At 33.7% G+C, this 26654-nt stretch overlaps 1 protein-coding gene across 3 annotated transcripts in view; it reads left to right on the top strand.

The window, feature by feature from the left end:
* ext1c (exostoses (multiple) 1c) overlaps positions 1–26654 on the top strand; it is a 147052-nt gene that overhangs the window by 90901 nt on the left and 29497 nt on the right. For 2 of the 3 annotated variants that reach the window (XM_051955466.1, XM_051955467.1), the window contains exon 3: positions 25596–25734. In XM_051955466.1, the coding sequence (XP_051811426.1) occupies positions 25596–25734 (139 nt within the window). The remainder of the gene's footprint in view (positions 1–25595; positions 25735–26654) is intronic. The other variant, XM_022212070.2, reaches the window with a different exon arrangement.

The raw sequence follows: 26654 nt of genomic DNA, 5'->3' as shown, positions 1-26654 counted from the left end.
CAAAGATGTGCTCTGTGGTGGCTTGTTTATTCCGCTAATTTAGCTTCTGCTGCATTTCCAGGTTCTGGACAATAACAAAGCTGGAGATGAATCCAAACTGTTTGCATGAAAACTTCTAAACTCTGACGTTCTATAGGAGCTGAACGTGGTTTGAAGACTCAAGACTTAGTTTGGAAAAATGGATCTGGTTATATCCACTACAGGAACTTTTTTGGGACACTGTACCACCTTGTAATGTTGGACAATTTCAAGCCATTTGAAGAAACGTGACTTTATTTTGAGTCAGTTTGAGTGAGTTTATAATCATTTTGGACTAATTGTGGACAATTTTCACTTAATTTTGGACACGTTTGAGGTAATCTTGGGCTAATTTCGATTAATTTTGGATGGGTTTCAAATCAAAATAGCAAAAACTGGATCTTTGACAGCCATATTTGCAGATTCTACTGATGTTAGAGCCTCTAAAGTTGGTGAAATGTCGACCAAAGAAACATAGATCCATTCATATGTATACACTGACAGGAACTTTATGGAGACATAGTACCAGTCTGGACTGAAGATTTTGCACATTTATTCCATTTTAATGGGCCAGTTAATGTTTAGTGCTGTAATTCTGAACCATTTTGAGTCATTTAGGATCATTTTTTGTAATTCTGGGCACATTTCAAGTAATTTTGGACACATTTTAAGTCATCTTGGACAAAATTTTGATTATTTTGAACAGATTTCAAGCCAAAATATGAAAAAAAAACTGGAACGTTGTCTGGTCAAATTTTCCTCACATCAGATTCTACTGATGTTAGAGCCTCAGAAGTTGGTGAAATGTCGACCAAAGACTGGATTTTAGTAGAAATATGGATCCATCCATTTATATACACTTATAGGAACTTTATGGAGACACTAGACCAGCCTGGATTGGATGTTTAGCACTTTCTTCCATTTTAAAGGATGAATAATTTGTTATTGGACAGCTTCTGACAAGACAAGGTTCCAGTTTCTTGTGATTTCGACTTGAAATCTGTTCAAAATATCCCAAAGGAGGAGGCTGGAGAGGGTGAACTGAGGGTAGAGGAGGCAGCATGAGGAGAATAAACACTCTGTTTTCAGTGCTGGAGGTGAAATCCATCAGCCGAGGCGCGGTCGACAGCTCATCTCCACGGCAGCTTTTGTTTTATGGGGTGGACAGCAGCAGAGTTTTCATCAGTCAGAGCCTCGACATCGACCCGAGGAGTCGACCAGGAGCGCAGACATCTGCATACATCTGAGCATCTGTCTGAACCCGACCGAGATGCTTCCAGATTACAGCAGAAACGGACGCCAGAGTCCTGATTAAATCCCTGGAATACTCCAAGTCATCTACATAACAACCTCAGCAGCATTTTTTTTTTCCATCTCCAGGTTGCAGGATTATATTTTCAGCTCCTGGCAGTTTGTATTTCAAACACTAATTCTTCTTGTTCTAAGGACAGCAGCAATATTTCCCCCAGAAACTCCCCTGGGTGTTTATTTAGGCCACAAATACAAGAGCAGCTCCGTGTTCAGCACTTATAGAACCGCAGAGTTTAGAAAACGCCTCCTATTGTGTCTGAGAGCAAATACAACTTTTAACTCTTTGCAACAACAGCAGCAGCAAACAGTTTTTTTATATATACAAACAGAGGACGGTTTGGTTTTACTTGTTTGTTATTTGGACCCCAAAACTAAGCTTCATGAAATATTTTTCCCTGAATTTTCCAACATCTACTTAAATAAAACTCCAACAGCCATGAAATGTGTTGAGAACTCAGGTAGAAGAGTTTCCATTGTATAAGAATGATTAAATGGATCCGGCAGAGGACACGTTTTTAAGGAATTTCCCCTTGAAAATTTTGGGGAAAAAATATCTTGGATACATTTTGTGTCCTTTTGGGTTTAATTTTTATTTTTTTGGACAGATTTCACATCAAAACATCTAAAAACTGGAACCTTGTCTGGTCAAACTTTCCACACATCAGATTCTACTGATGTTAGAGCCTCAAAAGTTGGTGAAATGGCGACCAAAGACTGTATTTTAATAAAAAAAACATGGATCTATCCATTTATATACACTTACAGGAACTTTATGGAGACACTAGACCAGCCTGGATTGAAAATGTTGCACCGTTCTTTAATTTTAAGGGCAAATAATTACACATTATTGTAATTTTTAGATTATTTAGAGTGGCTTTTGACATTGTTTGTGTCATTTTCAACAGTTTTGAGTCATTTTAGACCATTTTTGAGTCATCTTGGACAAGTTAGAGGTAATTTTGAACCAATTCTGGTTGATTTGATGTGGTTTGACTGATATTTGGTCATTTAAATCATTTAACAGTAAATATTGGAACTTTATTTAGTCAAACTTTCCTCACATCAGATTCTACTGATGTTAGAGCCTCAAAAGTTGGTGAAATGTCGACCAAAGACTGGATTTTAGTAGAAATATGGATCCATCCATAGATATACACTTACAGGAACTTTATGGAGACGTGATACCAGGATGGATTAGAAAGTTTAATACTTTTTCATTCATTTTAAGGGGTCAGTAAGTATTTGTTGTTGTCCTTTTTGGACCATCTAGATCTTTATTTGTCTTCTGCATTCTCTGTGATTTCTCCTCATATCCTCGGTCTTTTATTCGCCCTTCAGAGTCGAATGCTTCGTGTTTACAGGGTCAGATCTGTTGTTTTTCTCTGTTGTCGGCCATCCCTCGTCTCAGACTGCAGTCTCTTGTCGGTTCAATATCCTTCCCAGGTGGAAGGTGGCAGTGACTCCAATATCCTGTAAACCTTTGGTGAAATAAAGGCAGCCGGGATCTGGTCGCTATCTTCCACCGTCTGCAGGAAAACTGTCAGATTCTGGTTTTGTTGTAGCAGAAACGTGTTTCACTGAAGCCAGAGAAGGTCGTTTGAGGTTTTCGTTGGTATTTTCTGCTTTGTCAACTCATTTCTTAACAATAGCAGCCGACATACGATTATTTCCTTTCTTGGTAAGATGTCACATCTGCCTCTCAACTCTAATTTATGAACTTTATCAGGCAGAAACTGTAAAAACCTGAAACATTTGTCACATTGAACTTTGTGACAGTCATGGAATTTGTCATATTTGACTCTAGTTGGAAAACAAATAACCCAATCTGAGCTTAAAATCAGGATATTTCATCAGTCTGCGTTATTCTGTGTCTCATAAAAAAAATTGTCAATAATTAACAATTTGCAGGAATCAGATTCTGTAAAAAGCAAAAAATTCTGAGCTTTTCCGTGCAATCATGAAGTATTTAATGACTCAGCTGTGACCAGCACTCAAATGACAAAAATTCAGGAAATTTTCAGCTGAACCGCAGGCAGTGTTTAGACAGAACAAAAAGGTGGTGGCCTGTAGAGAAACTAATTAAAAATGTCTAATCTATCATATGTGAAGCCTCATTTCTTTCTAGTGTAACAGGACTTTATGCTTCATTCTTCACTTCTGTCTTATCCTCTCCTGAGACAGATTTTCTAATATTAGCAGGCGACATGCAGAGACCTGCTGAGAAATGTGATTATTTTTCTTTTTTGTTGGAAGTTAAATCAGTTCCACTGTCATATCTGCCTTTAAGCCTCTTTTTGAAAAGCTTGTTTACTTTAAAAATCACCAAAATTACATAATTTATCACCCAGAAACTGTAAAAACATTTTAAAAATCTGAATTTTCAACTTCTCAACATCCTTGAACTAATCATGTGGAACTTTATTTGGGATACACAAGCGAATCGCCGCCTAAACCGCTCTACTCCACGTGTGGTTTAAAAATTTCTCAAAAATCAAACATTTGCCATAACCAGACTTTGTAAAAATCAAAATATTCTGCACACTTTGGTGCAAATTTGAAGCTATTATTCATTCAGCTGTGACAGACAGTCACATAACAAAAATTCTGTGATTTTTCTGTTGAACTGCGGGTAGTGTTGAGACAAAACAATAAGGAAACATGTATAGAAAGTCATTCAAAAGGTGAAATATCTGTAGTTTGTGGAGCCTCTATTTATTCTTCCAGTGTTGTTAACACCTGTGGACACTTGGGAAAGTGTTGAACATGTTGATTCTAGATTTTTGGGGTAATTTTGGCAGAATAAATAATCATAGAAATTCAATTTTCATGTTTTTTTTCTGATTTCTGTGTATCTCTTCATGAAATAGTAATATTTAATCAAGATCACTTTATTCTAATGTCTGTTTTTATAATGTGCAACAAATAAACCATTTGCAGGAAGTAGATTCTGTAAAAAACAAAAAATTCTGCAGTCTTCGGTGCTAATATCAAGCCATTAATGACTCAGCTGCGACCTACAGTCACGTGAGAAAAATTCAGAGAGTTTTCAGATGAACTGCAGGCAGTGTTTACACAGAACAGAGGAAATAAATCTGAAAACAGACTAACTTTCCTTCATATGTTTTCACATTTCTTCCTCCTCCATGGAGCTGCAGAGAAACATGCAGACTTCATCCTCAGACGTTAATAACGGCAGCGTTGTTATCTCTGCTGCTCCCTGAAATATGTAAAACCCTGCAAAGCGTGCGACTATTAATAGAGGATGAAGTATCACAGAGACAGATTATGTTCACGCCGGGGAGCCTCCACTCTCCTGCACCGTCTTTAACTCAACAATGCAGAACAGAACGCCTCCCACCGCCGTCTGGGTTCACAGCGCTCACTCGCTCTGCACATGTTTCCTTTTAATGTTTCACAACCGGAGAATTACGGAGGATGAACACCAAAGATTTGTAAATCCTCCACGTGTGGACGGCCGCACGCTGAACTTTATGAGTTTAATGAGAACAAACTGCAGATTAACGGTTGAAATGACGAGAATAAAGTCAAAAATATCAGATCCTCCAACCTTAAAACTGATTTAATCGATATTTTAATCGGATCAGCGGCTCATACGGCTGCTTGAATGTAGAAAAAAGTTGTTAATTTGACTTTGCAGGACGATTTTAGCATCTTTAGACTCTAATTACTTCATTTATTTGTTTGTTTATTTGTAGTTTGTTTAGTTTTGTGTATTTTAGGGCTTCATTACATCTTATTTCAGTAATAACACATGAAAACAGTTACATTAACAGCAAATGAACTCAAATGCATCAGGCTACAACTTGTTTTTAGCAAAAATATGAATCATCCAGATTGTCAAATTTGGTCTTCTGTTATTGTCAAAGTCACACATGATGAGTTCAAAGACAGTCAGAAATTTGAAAGCAACGGTGTTACCTATTTTAACATCGTCTGATTGTGAAAAATTGCGTATTTTAGCGATTTTCATGAGACAACATGTTTTGTTACTGTAAGTTGTTCATATTCTAAAAAAAGAAAAGAATATATTTTTGGGAAATCATGAGTTTAAGTTTAGATTTGGTTGATTCTGCCATGACATGATGAGTTCAAAGACCGTCGGAAATTTGAAAACAATGTTGTTACCTATTTTAACATCGTCTGATTGTGAAAAATTTTAGCGATTTTCATGAGACATGTTTTGTTACTGTAAATTGTTTGTATTTTTAAAAAAAGAAAATAAAATATTTTTGGGAAATCATGAGTTTAAGTTTAGATTTGGTTGATTCTCCCATGACATGATGAGTTCAAGGACCATTAGACAGCCGGAAACAACAATTCTGCCTGTTTTTACACTTTCTGAAACCGACAACGGGATCATTTTGGTATTTTAAAAAACTTATTAGTGAGTTTTTAATGAATTGTCCCGATTTTAAGCTCAGATTTGGTCTTCTGTTATTGTGAAAGTCACACATGATGCGTTCAAAGACTGTTGGAAAGTTGAAAACAAGGGTTTTATCTGTTTTTTTCAGCATCTGACTGTGAAAAATTGCAGATTTTGGTGAGTTTTATGAAACAACATGTTTTGTTACTGCAAATTATTCATATTTAGAAAAAATGAGGACATATTTTTCGGAAATGATTTTAAGTTTCGATTTGGTTGTTTTTCCCAAAATCAATCAGATGATTAGTTCAGGGAACATTGGAAAGTTGAAAACAATAATTCATTCTGGTCTTTTCAGTTTCTTTCTGTAATAATACCGTAGTTTTTCCAACAAACCATCACAATATCAGTTTTTTCCAGCATCCTGCAGCTTCAGTTTGTTAGTTTGGTCCACGACTTTACTGCTCTGGTTTGTTCTCATTTTGAATTCAAACAGCACTCAGGTAAAACTAGCATCATTTTATTTCTTTAAGAGTTTGTAGGATTTTAAAAAAAACAAACAGAGTTGATAAAGAACCTAAAAGTTCGTCTGTGGGTCTTAAAACTGACAGAGACGAACCTCCAAAGGGCTGAGAAAAGAGAAAAATATTGACTCAAGCAACTTTAAAGGCGTTTTTCGCAGCTGATTCCAACATTAATCTTCTAACTTTTGGGGGAAACTTTCCAAACACAACAAGAAAAAGCTTCTTTTTGCAGAAATAGACATTCAGTCATGAGTTCAGACGAGTCGGCGGCTCTGAAGTGAAGCTTTACGATGAACGGACCACGAATGGAGTCTCTATTTGGAGATTCTCCATAAAGCAGCGTTTTATGTGTCGTCGTAAAGTTTAAGGTCAGCGCCGCCGCTTCAAGTCCACATTCAGAGCAGGACGGTTAATCTCTGCTGACACGCCGTTTGTTAAAGGTGGGAAAGTAAGAAACCGGCTTCAGTTTTTACTTCAAACAGACTCCAGGCCTTTGAGGCTTTGTGAGGCAGAGAAAGGAGGTTTTAGACCAACGTATAGACGGTCCTAAAAACGAACAAACCCTCCCTCCTTTATTCCACTGCTGTCAGCTCACCTGTCTGAACTCACCTGTGAGGGCGTGTCGGCGGCGATATTAGCTCAGCTGCTCGTCGTGTTTGTTCTAAACGGCTTTAAAGACTCCTCAAAGCTCCTCCATTGTCCCCGATGTAAAGTCTGCAGAGCCCCGAGCTACACACTGCTGTTCAAAGCAGCGTTTGTCTCATCAAAAGCTGCAAAATCTGTCTTTTCTCAGGCGAGCAGCAAACAAACACGACATTTGTTGGTTCTTTACTTGTTGTACAAATTTAAACACCCAGAAGCTAAAGTTTGGTCTATGGCTCCTTTTTAACCTTCAGCCAACCAAAAAAAGCAATAAATGCATGTTATCTATTTGAAAAATTGCTAAATTACACTTATTAGTGCAAGAAACAAAAAAAAATGAAGAGAATCCTTGTTTTCAACTTTCCAGTGGTCCTTGAACTCATCATGTTAACAACAACCAAATCCAAACTTAAAATCCTTTCCAAAAAAGTCTTTTTGTTTTTTTCCCCACTAAATATTAACAATTTGCAGTAAAAAAAAAAAAAAGTTATCTTTACAAAAAAATCACCAAAGTTCCGCAATTTAATTTTTCCACGCGATTCTCCAATGAGAGAAGGTTTAAAAGGTTGTTTTTTAGGTTTTTGTAGGCGACATCATCTGCATAGAAAGTAACTTCTTTACTTTTTTACAGTGAAGTCATTAATAACTCCACTGTGACCAACAATCAGGTGACAAGAATCCACTTTCTGATGGTCCTTGAACTACTCATGTGTGACTTTTGCTTTCATTGGGGAAAACACTCAAATTTAAACTTAAAAGTCATTTTATTCTACATCTTATTTTTATCCTGTTTGAACAAAAAGAGTAGAAACCCCAAAATTATGGGCACTTAAAAAAATGTTGATTAAATTTTTGTTAGAGTAGAAAGTTCAAGAAATTTACTTTTTCTTTTTAAATGATTTTTCATATTTCATTTAAATCAATTAATTCTAAATTTTAAAAAAGTCAAAAAATAAATTGTTTATTCTAACTACATTCTGTAAAAAAAATTTAAAATTCTGCACTTTTCCATGCAGCAGTGAAGCCCTTCATGACTCACTGTGACCAACATCCAGGTGGCAAAAATCCACTTTCCGACGGTCCTTGAACTACTCGTGAGCTCACGGTTGTAAATCTTTGTGTCTCATTTTATAATTTGCTTCAACCAGATTCTTTAAAAACCCCAAACAATCCTCCAGTTACAGTAAAACCAGTGAACGAAGCATGGATTTACCCTGCTGGGTTTTTTCTCCGTTTCCCAGCCTCCCTTCGACTCCTCACACGTTTTATTTTGGGCATGCGGCAGAGAATCCATCGGGGGAGGAACCGTCATTGATGTGTAAATTCTCCATAAATAATTCCTCCCTCGTCTCACCCAGAAGGCCGTCCTGACGCTGCCTTCCTTCCATCCATCTCCTGCTGAAAAACCCTCGTCCTCGCTGTTTTCTGAGGCAGAAACAGGAAATGAAAGCAGTGGAAGCGTCTTTATTTACAGGCAGGAACCCTGATTTCAGATCAGCCACGCTGCACTTCCAGCAGAAAAGTTCATTTTTATTTCCTGTTTTCTGTCTGAGTCCTGATTTACCCCGACTCCACCAGAAACACAGGAAAACAAACAAATCCTGCAGTAAAAATCACCTAAATTACTGCATTTATTACAGCAAGAAACCAAAAACACTGAAGGGAATCTTTGCTGTAAACTTTCCAGCGGTCCTTGAACTCATCACGTTACTGTAGTAGAAAAACAACCAAAAAACAACCAAATCCAAACTTAAAAATGTTTTAAAAAATACAGTCTATTTGTTCTTTTTTCCCACTAAATGTTAAAATGTCCCAGCATGCATGTATGAGCTGCAGAAAAAATAAATTTGCACATTTTTGTATGCATGTCCTGCAATCATAAACAGAGCAATATATTCTAAAATTATATACATAATTAGAAAAATATAAGTTAAAAGTAAGTATTAAAATGTAATAAAAATATTAACATAAATAGAAAAGAAAATCCTAAAAAATAAACTAAAGTAAAAAAGGTAAACTTAATTTAAAAAATATGTCCTAAAATTATAAACATAAGTTGAAAATATATATATCCTGAAAATATAAACAGATATAAAAATATGTAAATAAACATAATTAGAAACAAATATCCTAAGAATAAAATATAAGTAGAAAATATAAATAAAATATTAAAACGTGCGATAAAATTTTAAACATAATTAGGAAAATATGTCCTAAAAATATAAACATAATTTAAAAAATGTGCTCAAAAAATCTAAACATGAGCGTAAAAATATGTCCTAAAACTACGAACATCAGTAGAAAAAAAGTCCTAAAAATATAAACATAAGTAGAACTTACATACCCTAAAAATATAAACAGATATAAAAAATATGTAAATAAACATAATTAGAAATAATCCTAATATATAAATAGAAAAATATAGATAAACATAAATCTTAAAATATGTCTTAAAATTTGGAGCATAATTAGGAAAACATATCCTAAAAAAATGTAAAATATAGAATTAGACCAATATTTCCAAAAAAAAGAGGAAATATATAAATAAACATAATTAGAAAAAATATGCTAAAATTCTAAACATAAGTTAGAAAATATGTTCAAAAAGTATTTCAAATATAAGTGTAAAATATAGTACAAAACTATTAAAAATATAAACAAATATAAAAATCTATAAATAATAATACTCAGAAAAAATCTGCGAAAAATATAAACATAAGTAGGAAAATATGCTCAAAAAGAATAAAAAATATGAGTGTAAAATATAGTACAAAAAGTATAAAAATATACACAAATATAAAAATCTATAAATAATAATACATAATATAAACATAAGTAGGAACATATGCCCCAAAATAATCCAACTGCATTGGCAAGAAATGCATAAATGACTATTTCAGCACAGAAATAATTGATCTTTTTGTCACATTCTGCACGTAAAACCACAGCATGTATCACTTAAAATGTCCCAGCTTCCTTTTTGAAACTAGTCAGACACACAACAGAAATTATTTGTATTTTTTTTTCAAATTTTGTTCATAAAATCCCAGTTTTTGCTCCTTAAATCATCCCAGTTTTCCTTCTAAAACTCCAGTCAGACGCTAAACCCTTCCTCTGATTAGTTTCTGGCCTTTTTGCTGCAGAACTGATGCTTTTTCTCGTCATTCTGCCAAACACTAAACGGATGAAGCGACAGAATAAAAGGCGTCTTCCCGCTTTAACTCCACTCCGTCTCTGAGCTTCTTGGCTGAGCCTCGGGATGATTCGGGATCCTGAACGTTCGCTCACGGATTCAGAGTTTCACCTCTCCGTCTTGTTTAGTGGAAACAGGCCATGGACTTTGACGCCGCCGTGCTTTTTATCCTGACGGACGGACAGCTCTGCTCCCGTTTCTAAATTTATCTGATGAAGTTTGTGGCAGCAGCTCTGACCACAGGGAATGTCCAGCTGCATGCAGGAAACCCAAATATCCACACTTTCAGCTGCTTTCCCCTCAGTAATTTCAGTTAAATATGAAAAAACCGCAGGGTTTATGTAAAAAAAAAAAAAAGTATGAAAGCTACTTTGAACAGATTTAGCAGAAAGCACTTTGATAAGCCGAAGCGGAGCGACTTAAAGTTGGTTATTTAACGCGGCTTTAATCTGCGTAAAACCACAGTTCTGCTATTAAATGGATGCAGGAGGAGTCGCTCTGTTTTTAATGTTCATTCAGTTTATTCTCTCCGTGCTTTTATACCGTTTTTGTATTTCACATTTCATCCACAGCCTTATATTCATGCGTCAGTGTTTTAAGAATCAGATTTAAATTCAATTTACTGATCCATGAGGGGAGATTTCACTTCCAAAAACATTCAACGTCTTAAAGATGTAAGCAATAAAAATATAAATGTATGTATAAATGTAAGTACAAACAAATATATATAATAATTAAAACATGAGGAGCAAAATATAAGATAAACATAAGTACAAAAAATGTCCTAAAATATCAATAAAAGTATAAAATATGCCCAAAAATATGAACATAAGCAGACAAATATAGCCTAGAAATATAAACAAATAAAAAATATATAAATAAACTGAAATAGAAAAAATATCCTAAAAATTTTAACATCAGTAGAAAAATATGCCCTGAAATTATAAACATAAATGGAAAAATAATCCCATAAAATATGAATATTTAAATAGAGAAATATGTCCTAAAAATATAAACAAATCTAAAAATATGTAAATAAGCATAATTCAAAAAAATATCCTAAAAATATAAATATAAGTAGACAAATGTATCTTAAAAATATAAACAAATTTAAAAATATAAACATCATATAATTAGAAAAATATCCTTAAACATCAGTTGCAAAATATTAACTAAAAATATATACATAATTTGGAAATAAACATTAATATAAAATATCAGAAAAACAGAAAAATGTGTTCTAAAAATATAAAGATAAGTTGAAAAATAAAAACATAAGTTCTTTTTTAGTGTCGTAAAATATAAGTAGAAAAATATATCCTTAAAATATTAACAGTTCAAATATATATTTATAAAATAATAAGAAAAAAATCCTAAAAATATAAACATAAGTAAAAAGTCCTTAAAATATAAACACAATTTAAAGAATATATCCTAAAAATGTAAATGTATATTTACAATATATGTAAAATATAAACATGAATAGAAAAATATAAACATAAGTAGAATAATATATCGATAAACATAATTAAAAATATGTCCTAAAAATATAAACATAAGTAGAATAATATATCGATAAACATAATTAAAAATATGTCCTAAAAATATAAACGTAAGTAGAAAAGTATAGATAAACTTTGATATAAAAATTTGTCCTAAAATTATATTTCTAAGTATAAAATGTCCTAAAATTATAAGCATAAGTAGAAAAATATGTCTAAAATTTGTAAACATAAGTATTGACAGTTTATGCATGAAATGTGCATTGTTCTAATAAAAATGTGTAAAACTGTATTTAATGCACTTTACGGCTAACTTTGCACTTAAAGTTCGATGTTAAACTGCATCTTGTCGTCTTTTTATCTTTGCAGTGACCCTAAAGTTGAATTTAATCTAATTTAACATAAAAACATGAACCTTTTTCTGTCTCAGCTGTTCACTTTCTGCAGGATTTTCAAGAAGAAACTACAAAAAACAGCGACTTGGTTCAGTTTTCTGTCTTTTAAAGCCTGGAAAGTTAAAAAATCGACTTGTTTCTGAATATTTTTTCTTATTTTTGCTGTATTCTGCATGTGTGCGAGTGACGAACAGAGGTATAAGTAACAGCATTAAGGGATGAGCTGCTGGTGGGTCGGTCAGATTAGAGGGTTTTAGTCCTGCAGCCTGAGAGTAATTAATAAGAGACGGAGGGAAGCAGCAGACAACGAGGCGAAGGGGAGACTGAAGTTCATGGAAGCTCAACAGGAGCTGAATAGAAGCTAAACAGAAGCGTGGAGGCTCTGGGCAGGCAGCAGAGGAGGATTGTGGGTAATGACAGGGTGTCGAGTCCAGAACCGGGTTGGACCGACTGCAGCAGAGTTCAGGACCTCGGTCGGATAATAAGAGGAGGAAGCTGGAATGCAGCAGCTCAAAGCCACAAAAATCAGCGTGCAGACGCATATATTTATTTCTATATCGGTACGCAAACACAGCTAGCAAGCAGCTGCTGCATTTACAGAGCCAGGAGGTGGTGGAGACCAAAAAAGAGCCTAAAAGGAAGGAGTTCCCTCAGTTTAATGTCAATAAATGGCTAGAAAATCCAAATAAATGCTAATGTTCCCCCTGGATGTCTAAATACTTTGTTATATTTGCTGAATTCAGGATTAAATATTACTTTATTGCTCATGATTTTCAGAAAAGCAGAGTTAATTGAATGTAAAGAAAGGAATATCTCGCTTACAGTAGTGAAGAAGTAGTGGAACAAACAGTCAGTCATCACCAAGAAATGATTAAAATAGATAAATAATGGTGAAATAGGGAATATATGGTTAGAACCAGAGTAATAATACTGCTGATAGTAAACCGTTAAAACTGTTAGCTAAAAGTATGTCAGCATGGCTAACAGGAAACTGTCTCCTGTAAAGCTATTAATCAGTAGTTTTGCTAATCGCTGGTTTTATTTGTGCTAAAGAGCTGTGAAGGGCGTCGATGTTATTGGTGTTAACGTAAAAGTGTAATTGATTAGCGATATTCATGGCTCTAACAGAGTTTTCTGCTCCGTCCTGGTGAATAATGTATGTTTTCTGTGAACCAGATCGGCCGTACAATATTCAACATGACTTCAGGGGTCAAAGGAAATCAGGATGTCTCGTTTCAAAGCTGCTTTTAACAGGAGCTGATGAACAGATTTATTTTTACAGGAAGTCAGCGAGTCGCTCAGCGTCACATTTTTAATCCTGGTGCAAATATAAAAGGGCGAGAATGAGAAATCTTTTTAGCCGTAATGACTCTGGCTAACTGAGGAGGACAAAGCCGGGTGGCAAAAAGAATCCATTAGAGAGTTCTGCAGCCAGACAGACGAGGCTCAGAGCAGCGGCGGCTTCTGATACCGAGGACGACTGCAAATGGAGGCTCAGAAATAACCCCGTCTGCTTCCACGGATGGCTAATATCGGAGACCTGCCGAGGCTCCGAGGGGTTTGTTTGGGTCGGCGGGGGGAGAATCACAAGGCAAACAGAGAAATTTAGGGGTTTCAGCTGCAGAATATTGAGAGAAAAACCTCTAAAGATTCAGTCTGGAGCCAAATAATGGAGTTCTTGCACCTTTATTTGAACAGTTTCTCATTTTATGGCCTCATTCAGCGACAAATAGCAGATCCAGTTAGTACCTTGTTCTTCATTTACTGAGCCAGGAGGTGGTGGAGACCAAAACAGAGCCTAAAAGAAGGATATTCCTCAGTTTAATGTCACCAGATGGCTAGAAATAAATGCTAATGTCGCCACCGGACGTCTAAATAATAAACTACGTTTGCAGCTTGTGGCAGTAGATTGTTCATGTTGTTCAGAAAAGCAGGGTTATTTAAATGTACAGAAAGAAAAAGCTACCTGACAGTAATGAAGTAGTGGTATAAACAGCCAAACATCGCAAAGAAATGATTCAAATACATAAATAATGAAAAAATAAAATAGTGAAAAAATAGTTAGAACTGAAGCACGACCAACAGTTAACCCTCCTGTCATCCTGTGGGTCAGATCGACCCGTTTTAAAATTTAAATTTTCACACTGAAAACTTCTACATTTTCAATTTTTTTTTAGGAAATTTTTGAAATTTTTTTGGTGGAGAAAAAAATTATTTAAAAAAATGTTTAAGAACGTTCAGAAAAAAAATCAACCAAAATCCAGTGAATGTCGCTGTCAAATCTGGAGATTTTTTATTTAAAAAAATAAAACTTTTGAGGGAAACTTTTCAGAAATTTTCTTCCTGAAGATTTTGCAAATTTTTTAAATTTGGGGGAATTTTTTCTGAATTTTTGGACTTTTTTCAGACAACATTTTTTGGTGAGGACAACACGAGGGTTAAGATTGCAGTGCTAAGAGTAAACAGTTGAAATGCTTTTGAAAAATGTGCAAATTTACACAATAATTGTAAAAAAATTATTTTTCACTACATTTAAAACAGCAAGAAACATTATTTCACAATCATTTGCTACTATTTCAATAAAAATCTGTATATTATCATGGATTTTGAAATGTAAGCAAGTTTTTTTAAAACTCTAAATAATGTACACGTAGAAAATCTATGAGCAATTCCATTATTTTGAATTCCTTTAAATCTGTAAACGAGTGTTATTTATGTGGTTTCTGTCATGGGAAAGCGTTTCTAAAATGTGCTGCTGATCTGAGAATCCCGGTGGAATGAAAGATTTCAGTTTTTGTGTTTGAAGAAGGAAGGAGGATGAATAATAAGAGGGTCACGTAAACAGATGCAGGAGAGGATTAAACATCTGGATTATTCACCTTCTCAGATTACTGGAAGGAGAACGGCGATGAAGACAGATTTAGCGTTCTGCTGATTCTCCTCCTGACTTCCTCTCCTCCTCTAATCTTTACAATTTTCCGTTCACGTTTCTCTCCTGTCTCTTGGTCCTAATTCGGTTTGTTTCGCTGCGTTTGTTGCAGTAAAATGAAGCTGCTGCATGTCTGACCTACAGCCTGCAGACAGAAGCTGCAGGTCTGAATGTTCTGCAGAGTTTAAGGAGAACAAACCATAAAGAAGGTCGATGCATCGGATCAGAGCGTACGTTAAACTTGAAATTACTTAAAATGACAAATATTCTCTAAAAACAGCCAGAAATAAAGCTGCAGACAAAACGATTTTTAACTGAGGGGGTTCATTATTGTCGCTCTGAGACCTGAATTAAAGGCAAGATTAAATTTTAAAAAGTCTAATTTACTCAGTTAGACAAACGTTTTTGTTGTTTTGAGTTTATCTGACATAATAATGTTGCATCAACTTAATAATTTGCAGACTTCCTGCATTACTTGATTAAAATTGAAGTAACTTAATAAAATTGCTCAATAAATCAAATTATTTTGTTCGCCTGCTCTTCCTGCTCAGAGCTGGAGCAACTTATTTTTAAAAATGAGCCAAATTAAAAAGCTCAATAGTAATCAAGTCGATTCCACTTTTAAAAACCCGTCATTTTAAATGACGGGGAGAAATACTAGTTGGAACAACGTCTTTTTTTTAATGGATAATCACCTTAAAAATTAAAAAACAAGTTAAATTTAATTTAAAAAACACTAAAATATTTCTTGTATAAATAATCAACCTAAAAAGTTTTGTTTATGCTGCTAATGATGAATAAAAATACCAAAAATGTACAAAATTACATCTCCACCATAAAATAAGAACAGGCCAAAGCTGTAAATAATGAATGTAATAATGTTAGTAAATATATAAAAATAATAATAATGTAAAATATACTTGATTATATAAACATATATAAACTATATTTTTATAAATATAATCTGTGCATTTAAACATAATAATACATAATTTTTAAACCATTAAAATGTTCCAAAAAATATAAATAATTTCTCGGTATTTGTTGTTATTCAGAAGAAGAATTTTGTATATTAGGGATTGAAACATGTAATATTTTTTCAACTGTTATTTTACAGATTATTATTTTTATCTTTTGGTTAATTAACAGATAATATCTAGTAAAATTGCAAAAAAATATTAATTTATTTACATTTTATTAACCTTAGAAAACAGGACAAAACTATTAATAATTTCAACATTAATATTTTTATTTTTTCTCTGCATAAATAGAAAATTACACAGTTTTAGTTTTTATCTAAATCAGGTAAAAATCTCATTATTTTACAGATATTTATGATTATTTTTTTTACTGTTTCTGTCATCTTTTAACAGTGAAGTATTCCACAATATCTGAACACGTTTTCTGCCAGTTTTTACTTTTTTTTCTTCTTTTTTTCATCCATGCCCAAACAGGAAACCGCTTTTCATGAATATTAATGAAACAGGATTTTTTTTCCCCCCAGATTTGTTTTGTATAAAATCCTGGAAGTTTATTCTGTCAACCCTGATTTATCTTCTTTAATGAATTTCACAGATTTTTAATTGAAAAGCTCAAATGAGACACTAAACATGATTTTCATCATGTCCGCGGTGCTTTGCGGTGTCTGTTTCCTCGTTTCTGTGGTTGTTTCCTGCAGGAATCGGCTCCTCCGTGGTTCTGGTTGAGGATGAATGGAGTTGACGGCGGCCCGTTAGCGTAGCAGCAGATAATCCATAACCTTTGTCTGCGCTCTGGTCCCGCATCGACGGCCGACCTTTAACCGAGCAGAGCAGAGATCAGTGCTGTCAGTCTGCAGCTTCTCAGCCTCCAGAGGATCGATGCTCGTTAGAGATGAGAGAGGGAAGGAAAGAGCAGTTTATTACAGGAACTACACTTTATATGGCTGTTTGGTCAGATATCCTGGTTTTTATTTTACCATCAATCCATCACGTGGTTAGTTCAATGACTGTTGGAAAGTCAGAGAATTTTTGTCTCGTCGCTGTCGGTCACAGCGGAGCCACTGAAAGCTTTTTAGTTGTGACGAGGAGTAAAGAATTTTTTGTTTTCTACAGATTTTGGTTAAATCAAACTGTTTATTTTTGGCGCAATTATAACATGAGACATGTAAAATAAGCAGATTTTAATGAAATATCCTGATTTTGAGCTCAGATTTGGTTCATTTTCTTCACACAGCATCGTGATTCGTTCATTGACTGCTGGAGAGTTCCTGAATTTTTGTGACATCGCTGTTGGTCGCAGCTGAGTCACTAAAAGCTTTTTAGTTGCGTTGCGGAGCTCAGAATTTTTTGTCTTTTACAGATTTTGGTTAAATCAAACCATTTCTTTTTTGGCAAATGTAGAATACCGTGTTTTTGATCAAATATTCTGGTTTTAGGGTCAGATTTGGTTCATTTTCTCAAAAAAAGGCACGATTAGTTCAATGACCATCATTAAAACCTGGAAATCTGAAGATTCTTTCTGTTTTTTCATGGTTTCCAGTTTTAATAAATGTTATAATTTTGACCTTTTTTTTGTTTTTTAAGAAAACCTGCATGTCAAACAGAAAAGAAAAAGGTCGAAGCATTTTTGTTTTCTGTGTAAATATTGTGATTTTGATTAAAGTATTAAATTTTTACCTTACATTTGGTTGATTTTCTCAACAAAACATCGCATTAGACACAATTAGTCTTTAAAATGTGCAAATCTGAAGTTTATTTTCTGTTTTTTTAACCTTCTAGCTCTGACAACTATTTTAATTTTGACATTTTATTTTATTTTAAGACGACATGTCTTCTAACTTCAGTCTCATTATTTGTCCCTTGAACAGTGGGTTGGTATGCAGCGGCTACACAATAAACAAACAATAAAAACAATAAACAAACAATAAAAACAATAAAACATTGCAGAAAAACATAAAATAGACGGGGTATTAGCGGCAAGCTCGGTCATTTCAAACAAAACCAGAGAAGGAAACAGGAGGAGCAGTAGAAAAATTGCGTATTTGCTTTTTTTCCATCCAGAGCTGAAGGCGAGCTGAACGGAGGGTCGATGTGTCGGCGGCTGACAGCGTGCAGCAAAAACAAACCAGACAAACCAAAACACACAGAGACGCAGGAAACGCTGCTGTGAGGAAATAAAACCCTGAAGCAGCGACTGCAGGACCAACTGTGAGCCTCCGTTTATGTCCAGAGATGAAACCGTGCAGTTAAAATACAGAAAAGATAAATCTGCTGCTTTACACATCAGCTTCATGTTTAATATTTAACTCTCTGCCGGATGCAGGTTTGTTTAGCAGCAATCAGCCGAATTCAGACGGATGTAAACGTCTTCAGAGGATAACTAAATGCTCAAAACGTCGTGTTTCTGCAGCTTAAACGGTTCATTAACCTGCAGGTTTTCAGCTGCTCTGATATTTTTATTCGTTTAGTCACAAATTTAATGTCAGATCTGAGTGAATGTGTGTTCATGTAGGTGTGATATTTAGATATTAGAGGCAAAATGTTTGTGTTCTGCTGTTGGATCGGTGAGATGAACCCTAGATTTGTTTGTTTTTGTTTGTTTTTGTTTGCTGCTCTTACATTTTTCCATTTTCCATCCTCGCCTCCTCCCTGCTGAGTCACAAAATCTGCAGTTCAGCTGAAAAGTCTCAGATTTTTTGTCAATTAACCGTTAGTCACAGCTGAATCAATAAGTACTTCAGGATTGCATTGAGAAGCACAGAATTTTTTGCTTTTTACAGAATCTAGTTAATGTAAACGATTCTTTTTAAATTGTGAAATAATCTCTGCTTTGTGGAAACACCTGAAAAGTCCCGGAATTTTTGCCACTTCACTGTTGGTCACAGCTGAGTCAGTAATAGCTTCTTGGTCGCACTAAAGATGAAGGAATTTTTTGTTTTTTACAGATTCTGATTAAAGAAAACGCTTTATTTTTGTCACTTTTTTTGAACAAGACATGTTGAATTATTCACTGTAGGAATAAATAAAAAATAAAGCTTACTGTGGAATGTGGAAAACCAGGATTTTTTGGAAAAGTTCCTGAATTTTTGTCACGTCACTGTTGGTCACAGCTGAGTCAATGATGACTTTATGGTTGCATCAAGGAGCTCAAAATTTTTATTTTTTGACAGATTCTGATCAGAGAAAATGGTTTATTTTTGGCACATTTTTAAACCGGACATGTCGGATTAAAAAGCAGTTTATTACATTGTAGTGAAAAAGGAAAAATCACACTTGATGTGAGATGGAAATCTGTGATTTTTATGAAAGGTTTCTTAATTTGTGCCGCATCACTGTTGGTCACAACTGAGTCAATAAAAGCTTCTTTGTTCTGCTAAAGAGAAAGGAATTTTTTGTTTTTTACAGAATCCTATTCGAGAAAACAGTTTATTTTTGGCACATTTTTTTAACGAGACGTAGAATTATTCATTGTAGGAATAAAGTGTAATCACACCTAATGTGAGATGTGAAACGCTGTAATTTTGATGAAAAGTTTGTGAATTTTTGCCGCGTCACTGTTGGTCACAGCTGACTCAGTAACAGCTTATTGGTTGTGCTAAAGATGAAGGAATTGTTTTTGTTTTTACAGAATCATATTGGGTCACATTGTTTATTTTTTGGTGAATTTTTAGATAGGTTGATGAAATATTGTGATTTTTAAACTTACATTTGGTTGATTTTCTCTGAAGCAGCTCGTCACACATAAGTAGTCCAATGACTGATAGAAAGGTGGAAATCTGGGATTTTTTTCAGTTTTTACAGTTTCTGGCTCTGATAAATGGCACAATTTTGGCATTTTTTAAAAGATAACAAGTCCTTAACACTCTGCAGGGAGAGAAAATGAGCAGATATTCTGATTTATCCACCTGAGGGCAACAAAAATTAAGTATTAATGTACATTTTGCTTGGATAGTGGAATTTTAGCTGATTTAAATGCTGTAAAAGTGTAATTTTATGGTCACATATTTTCAAAATGCAGATTTTTCTGCCTTTTCCTCTGATTTTACAAGTTATCTGTTTATCTCTTTATGAAACAAAACAGGAAAAGTCTCTAAAATAACAGTAAATTAACGTTTATATTTACAGTGTAGACAGAAGAAAACGCAGCGTCCTGGTGCATAAATCTGTATTCTGCAGCAGACGAGAGGAAACGGCAGCAGGTCTGAAAACAAAGTGCCTCTAAATGATTCAGTGACTTCAGTCCCTCATTAACCAGCAGCAGTTACAGCTACACACTGTCCAACACGCACAAACACACAAAACACACACGTACAAAACACACACAGAAGCGGCACAGACCGACTGGCTCAGGATCAGTTACTGGAACACACAAAACATCCTGCTGGGTCACAGTAGAGAAGATGGAAGCAGAAACACACACATGTAGACACACACATGTAGATACATAATTAAACACACAAAGACACACACAGAAACACACATAAATAAACACAGCATCTAAACACATGTACAGACACACACATAGAGATAAACACACAAAGACACACACAGAAACACACAAATAAACACAGCATCTAAACACACATGTACAGACACACAAATACACACAGAAACACACACATATAAACACACATCATCAGCATATTAAAGCATCCAAACATCTGATCTTTACTGAGAGGAACAAACAGATTTACTTTAGCAGCTCTCTGTAGTTCTATATTCTGTTGTTCTATGTTCTGTAGTTCTATATCTGTAGTTCTGTATTCTGTAGTTCTGTATTCTGTAGTTCTACATTCTGTAGTTCTACATCATGTAGTTCTATATTCTGTAGTTCTATATCTGTACTTCTGTATTCTGTAATTCTATATCATGTAGTTCTGTATTCTGTAGTTCTACATTTTGTTGTTCTATATTTGTAGTTCTATATTATGTAGTTCTACATTCTGTAGTTCTATATTCTGTAGTACTATATTCCGTTGTTCTATATTCTGTAGTTCTATATCTGTACTTCTGTATTCTGTAGTTCTATATCATGTAGTTCTTTTTTAGTAGTTATTTGTTGTTGTATATTCTGTAATTCTATATCCTGTAGTTCTTTATTTGTAGTTTTTATCAGTAGTTTTTTACTTATAGTTCTATATCTGTAGTTCTATACTTCCTTAGTTTTTTATTTTGTAGTTCTTTATCTGTAGTTATTACTCTATAGTTCTTTATTTATAATCCTATATTCTGTAGGTCTATATCTGTAGTTCTTCATTTGTAGTTCTATATTCTGTAGTTCTATGTTTTGTAGTTCTATATCTGTAGTTCTTTATTTGTAGTTCCATATCTGTAGTTCTATACTTCCTTAGTTTTTTATTTTGTAGTTCTTTATCTGTAGTTCTATATTCTGTAGTTCTATGTTTTGTAGTTCTATATCTGTAGTTCTGTATTCTGTAGTTCTTTATCTGTAGTTCTACATTTGTAGTTCTTTTTTCTTCTAGTTCTATATTCAGAGTCTGAGCAGGTCGCAGTGTAAACGTAGATTTCCTCCCTAACAGGTCGTTTGTTTCCGTCTCTTAGAGGACGTCAGATGTTTTTAGATGAATCTTTTCTGAGATTCTTTTATGTCCTGAAGAGAGGAAACGGGTCGACTTCATCCTGGTTCTGGTCATCCTGTTGGATCAATAAATGTTTTTTAGTTGTTGTTTAGTCGTTGTTTAGTTGTTTTTTAGTCGTTGTTTAGTCGTTATTTAGTCGTTTTTTAGTCGTTTTTTAGTCGTTGTTTAGTCTCGTTTTTTAATCGTTTTTTAATCGTTTTTTAGTCGTTATTTAGTCGTTTTTTAGTCGTTTTTTAGTCGTTTTTTAGTCGTTGTTTAGTCTCGTTTTTTAATCGTTTTTTAGTCGTTTTTTAGTCGTTGTTTAGTCTTGTTTTTAGTTGTTTATTAGTCGTTGTTTAGTCATTATTTAGTCATTTTTTAGTCGTTGTTTAGTCGTTGTTTAGTCTCGTTTTTTAATCGTTTTTTAGTCGTTATTTAGTCGTTTTTTAGTCGTTTTTAGTCGTTGTTTAGTCTCGTTTTTTAATCGTTTTTTAGTCGTTATTTAGTCGTTTTTTAGTCGTTTTTAGTCGTTGTTTAGTCGTTGTTTAGTCTCGTTTTTTAATCGTTTTTTAGTCGTTATTTAGTCGTTTTTTTAGTCGTTGTTTAGTCGTTGTTTAGTCTTGTTTTTTAATCGTTTTTTAGTCGTTATTTAGTCGTTTTTTAGTCGTTGTTTAGTTGTTTTTTAGTCGTTGTTTAGTCGTTATTTAGTCGTTTTTTAGTCGTTTTTAGTCGTTGTTTAGTCTCGTTTTTTAATCGTTTTTTAATCGTTTTTTAGTCGTTATTTAGTCGTTTTTTAGTCGTTTTTTAGTCGTTGTTTAGTCTCGTTTTTTAATCGTTTTTTAGTCGTTTTTTAGTCGTTGTTTAGTCTTGTTTTTAGTTGTTTATTAGTCGTTGTTTAGTCATTATTTAGTCGTTTTTTAGTCGTTGTTTAGTCGTTGTTTAGTCTCGTTTTTTAATCGTTTTTTAGTCGTTATTTAGTCGTTTTTAGTCGTTTTTAGTCGTTTTTAGTCGTTGTTTAGTCTCGTTTTTTAATCGTTTTTTAGTCGTTATTTAGTCGTTTTTTAGTCGTTTTTAGTCGTTGTTTAGTCGTTGTTTAGTCTCGTTTTTTAATCGTTTTTTAGTCGTTATTTAGTCGTTTTTTTAGTCGTTGTTTAGTCGTTGTTTAGTCTTGTTTTTTAATCGTTTTTTAGTCGTTATTTAGTCGTTTTTTAGTCGTTGTTTAGTCGTTGTTTAGTCTCGTTTTTTAATCGTTTTTTAGTCGTTTTTTAGTCGTTTTTTAGTCGTTTTTTAGTCGTTGTTTAGTCTCGTTTTTTAATCGTTTTTTAGTCATTATTTCGTCGTTTTTTAGTCGTTGTTTAGTCGTTGTTTAGTCTCGTTTTTTAATCGTTTTTTAGTCGTTATTTAGTCGTTTTTTAGTCGTTGTTTAGTCGTTGTTTAGTCTCGTTTTTTAATCGTTTTTTAGTCGTTTAGTCGTTATTTAGTCGTTTTTTAGTCGTTGTTTAGTCTCGTTTTTTAATCGTTTTTTAGTCGTTATTTCGTCGTTTTTTAGTCGTTTTTTAGTCGTTGTTTAGTCGTTGTTTAGTCTCGTTTTTTAATCGTTTTTTAGTCGTTATTTCGTCGTTTTTTAGTCGTTGTTTAGTCGTTGTTTAGTCGTTGTTTAGTCTCGTTTTTTAATCGTTTTTTAGTCGTTATTTCGTCGTTTTTAGTCGTTGTTTAGTCGTTGTTTAGTCGTTGTTTAGTCTCGTTTTTTTAATCGTTTTTTAGTCGTTTAGTCGTTATTTAGTCGTTTTTTAGTCGTTGTTTAGTCGTTGTTTAGTCTCGTTTTTTAGTCGTTTTTTAGTCGTTATTTAGTCGTTTTTTAGTCGTTGTTTAGTCGTTGTTTAGTCTCGTTTTTTAATCGTTTTTTAGTCGTTTAGTCGTTATTTAGTCGTTTTTAGTCGTTGTTTAGTCGTTGTTTAGTCTCATTTTTTAATCGTTTTTTAGTCGTTATTTCGTCGTTTTTTAGTCGTTTTTTAGTCGTTGTTTAGTCGTTGTTTAGTCTCGTTTTTTAATCGTTTTTTAGTCGTTATTTCGTCGTTTTTTAGTCGTTGTTTAGTCGTTGTTTAGTCGTTGTTTAGTCTCGTTTTTAATCGTTTTTTAGTCGTTTAGTCGTTATTTAGTCGTTTTTTAGTCGTTGTTTAGTCTCGTTTTTAATCGTTTTTTAGTCGTTTAGTCGTTATTTAGTCGTTTTTTAGTCGTTTTTTAGTCGTTGTTTAGTCTCGTTTTTTAATCGTTGTTTAGTCGTTGTTTAGTCGTTTTTTAGTCTCATTTTTTAATCGTTTTTTAGTCGTTTAGTCGTTATTTAGTCGTTTTTTAGTCGTTGTTTAGTCGTTGTTTAGTCTCATTTTTTAATCGTTTTTTAGTCGTTATTTCGTCGTTTTTTAGTCGTTTTTTAGTCGTTGTTTAGTCGTTGTTTAGTCTCGTTTTTTAATCGTTTTTTAGTCGTTATTTCGTCGTTTTTTAGTCGTTGTTTAGTCGTTGTTTAGTCGTTGTTTAGTCTCGTTTTTTAATCGTTTTTTAGTCGTTTAGTCGTTATTTAGTCGTTTTTTAGTCGTTGTTTAGTCTCGTTTTTTAATCGTTTTTTAGTCGTTTAGTCGTTATTTAGTCGTTTTTTAGTCGTTTTTTAGTCGTTGTTTAGTCTCGTTTTTAATCGTTGTTTAGTCGTTGTTTAGTCGTTTTTTAGTCGTCGTTTAGTTGTTTAGTCGTTTAGTCGTTTCCAGCTGCTGCTGAAGTCGTGCTTCGCTCTGCAGATGTTAAATGTGATTTATTCCGTTTGTTTGCTGTCATTCAGCTGCTTAAGGACATACAACTTCACACGTTTTAATCAGTTTGTTTGAATCATTTCTGCTCTAATCAGCCCGTTAGAGGATCAAATCTGGATTTAAATCCTTCTTTCACATCACCACATCAGTAATTCAACATAAAATAATGTTTTAAAAGACTCTAAATGCAAAATTTAAATAATTACTGCCCGATATCTCGTCTCACATCCTTTTCAGAAGCAGGAGAACCTCAAGAAACTCACTTTAAACACTTTAAATCTGGGTTCATGCTTCGATTTATCGATTTTATTTATTAAAATTAAGGTTTTATAATATTATGTCACATGAAAAAGTAAAAACAGAGCTTTTTAATTGTGGAAATTTATCCAAAACAAAGTAACGTTATGAAAACAGATCAAACTTCTGAAAACTAATAATATTGTTACCAGTTTTTTTTCACCCATTTTTGCACCTATGGCTGTGAATAAGTCACATCATTCCAGAAAAATGTCCCAGCAGCTAGCTATTCAAAGGGAGAGAAATGATGGATTTTATTGGTTTTACTTCTTAAAATATAGATTTATTAATAGTAAATCACAAGAAAATGAAGATAAGGAGCCTCAAAATCACACATATTTACACATACTGAAGTAAAAATATCATGAAAATAGATCACATTTCTGTTATTTTTGCATTTTTTTTCACCAGTTTTCACATTTTTGCTTCTTAATAAGTCACTGTCATTTCATAGAAAAATAAATAAATATCTGGACTGCTTCACTTTTATACTGAGTTAAATTATTAATTTTATTGATTTTATATAGAAAATGTAGCTTTATTGTAACTTTTTTTTACACTGCAACATGTAGAAAGGAGTAAAAATCCTGTGTTAATAATGCTTTATTTTACTCTAGTAGAAAACAGCTTTAAAAATGTTAATATTTAAATAATCTTATGTACATTCTGCAGCAGCTTTTTATAACCAACAGATGAAAACACACTGAGGTTTTATTGTAGATTCCAGTTTTTCTGCACTAAATGATGGAAATCCTGTGAAAAGTACTGGAAATTATACGAAATGCAAGTTTTAGTTTTTGTATATTTGGAAAACTTTGTAAGAAAATGACTCAAAATGTCCCTAAAAGTAAAGAAAGACATTCTATTTAAATGTATGTTTGATGGTATTTAAAAAATCATAATAATATGAATAAAAATCCAAATGAAACCGTGGAAAATGTTTGTTTCTGGTGTTTTTTTCTCTACCCGTGTGTAAAACCTCTGCTTAAATCCTGATTTATTTCCTCTGTTTTTCTGCCTTCATATCGTCTGTTAAACAGGAAAAACCTGCAGATTAACGTCCCATCATCGTCTCCTCTCTGCAGGTTCGACTACCAGGAGCTGCTCCATAACGCCACCTTCTGCTTGGTGCCTCGAGGTCGACGTCTGGGGTCCTTCCGCTTCCTCGAGTCTCTGCAGGTAAAAAATAAAAAGCTTCTTTTGTTTATTCGGCGTCTCATAAATCACATTATCTTCATTCACGCCTGCATTCCTCCACTTTAAAGCCTCGATTAGTTCATGAAGACGTCAGATGTTCTTCAGATGAACTAAATCTGCTGCAAAAGTCGACGTTCCTGCAGAGATTTAGCAGAATTTAAATCAAGATCTGACACTTACTGGGCTGTTTGCTCACAGATTAAATGAGTTTTCCATTTGTTTAGTCATGAATAGTTAGTTTTAGATCTAAACTTGAGGTTTCAAACCAAGTTTTCTGGAGTTTTGACCAAAAAAGAGACACAAAACGAAACAGAGGAGACAAAACTGGTCCAAAAAACACACGAAATGACAGAAATGAGACACAAAACTGCAGAAACAAGACACAAAATGACAATAAAGAGACACAAAATGAAACAAAGGAGACAAAAGTGGTCCAAAAAAGACACAAAATGACAATAATGAGACATAAAACTAGAGAAACAAGACACAAAATGACAATAATGAGACACAAATGAAACAAAGGAGACAAGACTGGTCCAAAAAAGACACAAAATGACAGAAATGAGACACAAAACTGCAGAGACAAGACACAAAATGACAATAATGAGACATAAAACTAGAGAAACAAGACACAAAATGACAGAAATGAGACACAAAACTAGAGAAACAAGACACAAAATGACAATAATGAGACATAAAACTAGAGAAACAAGACACAAAATGACAGAAATGAGACACAAAACTAGAGAAACAAGACACAAAATGACAATAATGAGACACAAAATGAAACAAAGGAGACAAGACTGGTCCAAAAAAGACACGAAATGACAGAAATGAGACACAAAACTGCAGAAACAAGACACAAAATGACAATAATGAGACATAAAATGAAACAGAGGAGA

This window comes from Acanthochromis polyacanthus, chromosome 11 (genome assembly GCF_021347895.1).
Source record: "Acanthochromis polyacanthus isolate Apoly-LR-REF ecotype Palm Island chromosome 11, KAUST_Apoly_ChrSc, whole genome shotgun sequence".
In the NCBI taxonomy this organism is placed as follows: domain Eukaryota; kingdom Metazoa; phylum Chordata; class Actinopteri; family Pomacentridae; genus Acanthochromis; species Acanthochromis polyacanthus.
This window is presented reverse-complemented; position numbering and strand designations above follow the sequence as displayed.